This window comes from Macrobrachium nipponense, chromosome 24, assembly GCF_015104395.2.
Source record: "Macrobrachium nipponense isolate FS-2020 chromosome 24, ASM1510439v2, whole genome shotgun sequence".
In the NCBI taxonomy this organism is placed as follows: Eukaryota; Metazoa; Arthropoda; class Malacostraca; order Decapoda; family Palaemonidae; genus Macrobrachium; species Macrobrachium nipponense.
Window position 1 is genome coordinate 22,049,505 of NC_061091.1, and position 7,500 is coordinate 22,057,004.

Genomic DNA, 7,500 nt, shown 5'->3' on the forward strand with positions numbered 1-7,500 from the left:
GTGTGTGTGTGGGGAAAGGGTAGGCCGATTCTGTTCATACATGGAGGAGGAAGAATGCGTGCATAGCTTAATATTTAAGGTAGACAGTGACGGAAAAGCACTTGGAGGAAATCTGTAATTCCTTACGGTGTCATGCAGGATTTCATTGCTGCTCTCTTCCTGGAATAACAAAATCCTTATGAGTAGAAAAAAAGAGGGGCATAAGATTTAGAGAATTGGAGGAATAGAATATAGGATTTAGTCTCAAGACCTAAAGGTAATCGCCGTGAAATTGAATTGAGAAACTGCAGCCATAGCTTACCGGTGTCATTGAAGAAGACTTGTAGCGTAGTTCCACCGAACTGAGTGGCATTCGCATTCAGAACCTCAATATCCTTCTTTATTTCCTTCTGTCTGGCCGTGACATTTGTCTTGGCTTCGCCTGCCTTCTCAATCGCGTTGCCAAGGAGCATAGACGATGTACTTGACACAACGGACTTGTCATTGTTGACATACTGAAGAACGATTCTAATTTGGTTTCTTCCTGAAGTTATTCTTATGCTGATGCCATAAATTGCATTGGGATCTGGAGAAATGAGGGATAAAAACTCATTGAGGAGGTTTAGTGTGTCTCTCAATGCGCCTTCTATAAAAGCAATCCTCTGGGATGGTGAAAGGGTGGTGCCCGTCGCCTGTCTTTTGTGTCGTCTTGCACCAGCTGCTGTTTTCACTTGTTGTAAGTCGCTTTGCAGTCCGGAAATTTCACTGGAGACATTGCTGTATGCATCAAATTCTGCCTTTTTAGCTGATATAGCTTCATATATTCTTCCCAAAGGATTTTGCGAGGACGAACCTGTTGGGAAAAAAGTTACTCTATTTAGTCTCCTTTATGTTTGTACGCATGAAATAAAATGCTTTAGTTTGGTAATATTGTTTTAGATTGATGCTACTACTTCGTAACAAATAAGCATAAACACTTTTTTTGAAATACCGTAATTGGGATGACCAGTATCATGCATTTATGTATTTTTGCTTGTGCTCATATACTCATACATACTGTATTATAAAATAAACCACTTATGTTTTTGATTTGGCCTTGGGAACATAAGAAATGACCAAATTAGCCATTCATGTAAGCACTATGGTATGCTGAAGCTTCAGCAATAGTTCTTAAAGTTGAAATACCTCCTCCAAGAAATAATGTTTTGTACTGTGTGCCTTTTAGCAGGATTATGTGACACTAATTAACAGATTCCTTTACAGAGTCACTATGTTCCATAGAACAGTTATTCGTTGTCGTTGTTATGAATTCAAGTTCGGGTCTGAATCTAGACATTTCTTTTTCATATTAAATTGAATTGTGCCGTTGTGTATCTCGCAAGTTTTACGACTTACTCTCTGATGACGTTGATTCTCCACTTGATGTAGATGCTGGTGATGAAGATGGTCCAGATGATCCTTCATTTTCACAAAGCAGACGTTGTAAAAGAGAGATTAATTTTAAAAAATGATGGATAGGAATCTAGAAAATTTGTTTACCAATTCATTGGATTAATGAATGCTGCTAATTTGGTAATATCTTTTTGGCAAAGTTTAGGTAATGAGACGGTGATATGAAATTCAATATGTCAGATATAGTTTCTTTACTATACAGAATTTTTTTCTGATTATAAAAATAAATAGAATAAGAAGTTAACTGAATATGAAAGGGTATAGACAAGAAAAATAGCATTAGAATCGGTTAATTTTGCCTTATTTCAGGAAAGCCTTTTTGAAGAATATTTTTTACGAGTTTATTATCTTTCAGTTGTTAGAATGGAAGAAGGGCACGTAGCCCTAAGGAAATACATAATATGAGTGATCAACATTGAAAAACATAACGCTGTAACATTTTTGAGATGAGTATTTATAGGAAGGGTATGAGAAAACTCTTATTACCAGAGAAATTAAATGCGGCTCTGTTTATATCCAAAAACATTAGAATAATGAACTCAGAGAAGGTAAGACCATCGTATTCCCAGATAGTGGCTTTTGGAAAACCTGTGACACTTTAATGCAGTCTTGATACAAATAATTTTAGCACTCATAAGGAGATATATTACAACGTATTGTCTCTTAAGCTCACTAACAGTGAGACCCATAGTCTATTTATTAAGATCTGTTGATAATTTATCAGGAAAATTATTGGAATCGTGGGTGTTCTAATGGGTTTTGTTTCCCAAGACTTAAAAACGGTACTTTGATTTTGTAAATAGTTTCAAAGCTATTAAAGGCAATGTTAATTCGATGATGATCTGTGAATTTGCAAACTTATATACAAATTTGGCGGTGGATAGTTCTCGAATTCGTGAGATTATAAGGGGTCGTAAACATTCCTATAGCTTCTTCATACAAAAGCGAAAATTATGCGGATTGATCAAACAGTGCCATTTACAATATTAGCCATAAATCCCATTGTAAAAAGAAGAAAAGGAAAAATTAAAGGAAAAGGACCAGGTCTCCATTTGTAAAATTTAGAATTTGATTTTACAATAGGGACCGGATGAAATCTCGAAAAACTCATCGTGGAGCACAAAATAACCGTTAAGTATATCTTAATTTAACCAGACCACTGAGCTGATTAACAGCTCTCCTAGGGCTGGCCCGAAGGATTAGATATTTTTTTATGTGGCTAGGACCCAATTGATTACTTAGCAACGGGACGTACATCTTATTGTACGATCCTTACCAAATAGAGAAATATATTTCTATCAACAGAAATTAATTCCTCTGATTCTGCGTTGGCAGAGCGAGGAATCGAACCCGGGACTACCGAATTTGTAGGCAAGCACACAAACCACTCGTCCAACGAGGAACCCGAAAATGACCGTTAATGTTGATAATTTTGATTAGAGTAAGAATCAAGGACGATAAAATCTTATACTAAAGCACTGATGTCAAGGGCCTTAATGCTTTGGATAAGACAAATACCATCCTTGTTCTTAGAGAAGCTAAACTTCCCAAATTTGTGAAGAATATAATACTGATTAGGGTTGAGAAAAACGGTCATTTTCATTTCTTTTTTTTTTCTTTTTTTCGGTTTTTGCTTGCGTCTAATTTTGAAGACCTTACAATTACTATAGACTTATGATGATATTTAAGACACACCTTCCTTCTAGATTAGAGGAATCATTTCCTTAGTTTTTATTTACCTCACTAGATTTTTCATTCCAGTGTTAAATTGCCTTGTTACCTAAGCTCTAGGCATGGTATAAGCAAAGGTAACCAGTTTTTGTAGATTAGGAAGCAGTAGAATGAGAATAAATGTTTAGAAATGAGAAAAAAAAAGCATTTGGATTAATTTTTTCCAGCTCCGTTTTTTTTTTTCCGAAAAACCGTTTTTTCTTCGAGTTGCAACCCTACTCCTGACACATTCCGTGGATGATGGAAATCCAGCCATCTGAACTTCGTGATCCAGGTTGAGGATTGATGTCCTTCAGTGCTGAGGGATGATATAGGAAAGTGGAAAAAGAAACTCAAAGGGTATTGTGTCTAGCTTATTGAAATAGCTACAGAGTAGTTGAATAGAAGGTTAATTACAGAGGGATGTTAAAATTAGATTTAGAGTTATGAAACTCATTGAACAAGCAGACACTAGATTTGTCGTCAAAGATAGAGAACAAAATATCTAGCGCAAGGATGATAACATAAAACGATGATGGTCTAATTATTATGTCTTTTAAACACAGAAAATGAAAGTGGGAATCTAGAAGAGTTGGGGAGGGCGGAAGAGACGTTGATGGAGACTCGATCTATAGAAGTATAGAAGGCTGGAATAAAATGAAGAATGCCAAGGTATCTTGTCCAACAGTGGTGGAAATTGAAATGCTAGAGGTGCTTGGTATAGAGTTGCTAAGAATAGGTACTGGGAATGTTAAGGTCAGAGTGGGAGGAAAAAATGCAAAATGATTGGGAAGAAAATCTGGTGGTAATTGTTTAAACAGAGGAGAGATATTATGAAGTGTGGTAATTATAGATGAATCAGACTAATAGAATATTTGTTGATGGTTTTAGAAAGAATACTTGTTGAGAGATTATGAGTTAAATCGGCTAACAGAGGTACGGTTTTATTAGAGGGAGGTTATGAGTAACTGCGAAGATTGGCGAACAAAGCTGCGGTTTTATTAGAGGGAGGTTATGAGTAACCGCGAAGATTGGCGAACCTAGGTGTGGTTTTATTAGAGGGAGGTTATGAGTAACTGCGAAGATTGGCAAATAGAGGTACGGTTTTATTAGGAGGAGGTTATGAGTAACTGCGAAGATTGGCAAATAGAGGTACGGTTTTATTAGGAGGAGGTTATGAGTAACTGTGAAGATTGGTGAACAAAGGTTAGCTTTTATTAGAGGGAGATTATGTGTAACTGCAAAGATTGGCAAACAGAGGTATGGTTATATTAGAGGGAGGTTATGAGTAACTGCGAAGATTGGCAAACAGAGCTGCAGTTTTATTAGAGGGAGGTTAGGAGTAACTGGGAAGATTGGCGAACAGAGGTACGGTTTTATTAGAGGGAGGTTATGAGTAACTAGGAAGATTGGCGAACAGAGGTACAGTTTTACTAGAGGGAGGTTATGAGTAACTGGGAAGATTGGCGAACGGGAGGACAGTTTTATTCAGGGTTTAGAGTAACTGGATTGGCGACAGAGTACGGTGTTTTATTAGAGGGGAGGATGAGTAAACATATTGGCGAACAGAGGTACGGTTTTATTAGAGGGAGGTTATGAGTAACTGGGACGATTGGCAAACAGAGGTACGGTTTTATTAGAGGGGGATTATGAGTAACTGGGACGATTGGCGAACAGAGGTACGGTTTTATTAGAGGGAAGTTATGAGTAACTGGGATGATTGGCGAACAGAGGTACGGTTTTATTAGAGGGAGGTTATGAGTAACTGCGACGATTGGCGAACAGAGGTACGGTTTTATTAGAGGGAGGTTATGAGTAACTGTGAAGATTGGCGAACAGAGCTGCGGTTTTATTAGAGGGAGGTTATGAGTAACTGGGAAGATTGGCGAACAGAGCTGCGGTTTTATTGGAGGGAGGTTATGAGTAACTGGGAAGATTGGCGAACAGAGCTGCGGTTTTATTGGAGGGAGGTTATGAGTCCGGAAGGTTGGCGAACAAGAGCTTGCGGTTTTATTGGAGGGAGGTTATGAGTAACTGGGAAGATTGGCGAACAGAGCTGGCGGTTTTATTGGAGGAGGGATGGTTTATTGGTAAGATTGGCGTAACAGAAGCGCGGTTTTTTGGAGGGAGGTTATGGGAAGTACTTGGGAACAGTTGAACAGAGCTGCGGTTTTATTGGAGGGAGGGTTATTAGTAAACTGGGAAGATTGGCGAACGAGCTGCGGGTTTTATTTGGGGAGGGAGGTTTATGATTAACTGGGAAGATTGGCTTGAACATGCGACTGAAGGGAGATTGACAGAGCTGCGGTTTTATTGGTGGGAGGTTATGAGTAACTGGGAAGATTGGCGAACAGAGCTGCGGTTTTATTGGAGGGAGGTTATGAGTAACTGGGAAGATTGACGAACAGTGGTACGGTTTTATTAGAGGGAGGTTATGCGTAACTGGGGAGATTGGCGAACAGAGGTACGGTTTTATTAGAGGGAGGTTATGCGTAACTGGGAAGATTGGCGAACAGAGGTACGGTTTTATTAGAGGGAGGTTATGCGTAACTGGGAAGATTGGCGAACAGAGGTACGGTTTTATTATAGGGAGGTTATGCGTAACTGGGAAGATTGACGAACAGAGGTACGGTTTTATTATAGGGAGGTTATGCGTAACTGGGAAGATTGACGAACAGAGGTACGGTTTTATTAGAGGGAGGTTATGATTAACTGCAAAGATTGGTGAACATAGCTATGGTTTTATTAGAGGGAGGTTATGAGTAACTGGGAAGATTGGCTAACAGAGTTGCAGTTTTATTATAGGAAGGGTATGAATAATTGCAAAGACTGACGAATATAGGTATGGCTTGATTAGAGGGAGATTATGAATAACTGTGAAGACGAAGATTGGCGAACAGATTTATTGAATAATTAGAGGGTGATTATGAATAACTTCGAAAGATGGCAAACAGATGTACGGTTTTACTAGAAAAATAGATAGAGTTGATACTGTGTTTATAGTAAGATATTTATAGGGTAAGAGGAATATGGCTGTTGGACTTTTTTTGGTTCATGTATAGACGTAGAGAAGGCATTTGAGAGAAGATTGGCGAACAATGGCAGGATTTGATTAGAAGGAGATTATGAGTAACTGTGAAGACGAAGATTGGTGAACAGAGGTGTGGATTAATTAACGTGATTATGATTAACTGCAAAGATGGCAAACATAGGTGCTGTTTTATGAGAGGGAGGTTATGAGTAACTGCGAAGATTGGCAAACAGAGGTAGCGTTTTATTAGATGGATATTATGAGTAACTGCGAAGATTGTCGAACAGATGTACAGTTTTATTAGAAGAAGAGATAGAGTGATACTGTGATTATGATAAGACATTTATAAGGAAAGAATAGAAAGGCAATCGGACGTTTTTTGGGGCATGTACAAACCTAGAGAAGGCATTTAATAGAATACTAAGAACGAGAGTATTTTTATGTTCAAAATAAGGTAAGTGCCATAAAAGCTAGTTACTTGGTTAAAATGAATAACAATGACAGGTAGTAACAGCCTGTGGCAAAACAGAAATGATTGAATTAGCGTTGGTTACACCAGGGATCGATTCCTAGTCCATTTCCATTTGTATAAGTTATAGCTGTATTGAGTGAAAGGATTATGAATGGTAATTATGGATTCTATTGTATGCTGATGATCTGTTGATTATCGCAGACTAAAGATTTCAGTGAAGGTTGAGAGAGTGGCAGGAATCTCTTAAATGGGGTAACATAAATGTAAATGTGGGTACAAAAGATTACGGTATTCAGCAAGAAGGGAGGGATCAGATTATTATAATAAAATATAAAAGATACCTTTGTTGTGAACAGGTAGGGAATTTCAAGTACTTAGATATATTGGTTGTAAATAGGAAGGGAATTTCAAGTACTTAGATCTATGTAAAATTTGGGTGGAGGGCGTAAAGCTTAGATTGAATGCAGGATGAAAGCAGTTGGGGGAAAATGGAAGAGGTAAAAGACAAATGAGTGACAACAGAATGAAAGTAAACTAAAATTAAAGATCCTTTTCACCATGAGAAATGCAGGGCACATCCTTTTGCTGGAAGACTGTAGGAATGAATGCTATAAATGTAATTGTCTAAGGATGGTGTATTAACATTGATCATGCCTGTAAAAACGTTGTGAAATTTTAAAGTGAAAAAAAAAAAAAAAAACTTTGTGAATAATGAGATTCGGTTCATAGCTGGGTTTGAAGAGTGAGAAACCGATAGTAGTTCTAGATGATTTTAAGGAGAAAGTAGATGATAGAGAAGGAGTTTGTTTAGTTGAAAAGTACGGGGTGTTTTAAGTGGATGAGAAGAGAAAACCTT

At 37.8% G+C, this 7,500-nt stretch overlaps 2 protein-coding genes across 2 annotated transcripts in view; one reads left to right on the forward strand and one right to left on the reverse strand.

Moving 5' to 3' along the window:
- The window catches only part of LOC135205514 (glutathione S-transferase Mu 4-like), a 1,039,821-nt gene that overhangs the window by 313,310 nt on the left and 719,011 nt on the right, over window positions 1-7,500 (forward strand). The window lies entirely within an intron of this gene.
- Window positions 1-7,500, reverse strand: part of LOC135202527 (serine-rich adhesin for platelets-like) — a 66,785-nt gene that overhangs the window by 47,705 nt on the left and 11,580 nt on the right. The window contains exons 5-6 of the mRNA XM_064231991.1: window positions 1,375-1,437; window positions 302-832 (exon numbers count right to left, since the gene is read on the reverse strand). Of these exons, the coding sequence (XP_064088061.1) occupies window positions 302-832; window positions 1,375-1,437 (594 nt within the window). The remainder of the gene's footprint in view (window positions 1-301; window positions 833-1,374; window positions 1,438-7,500) is intronic.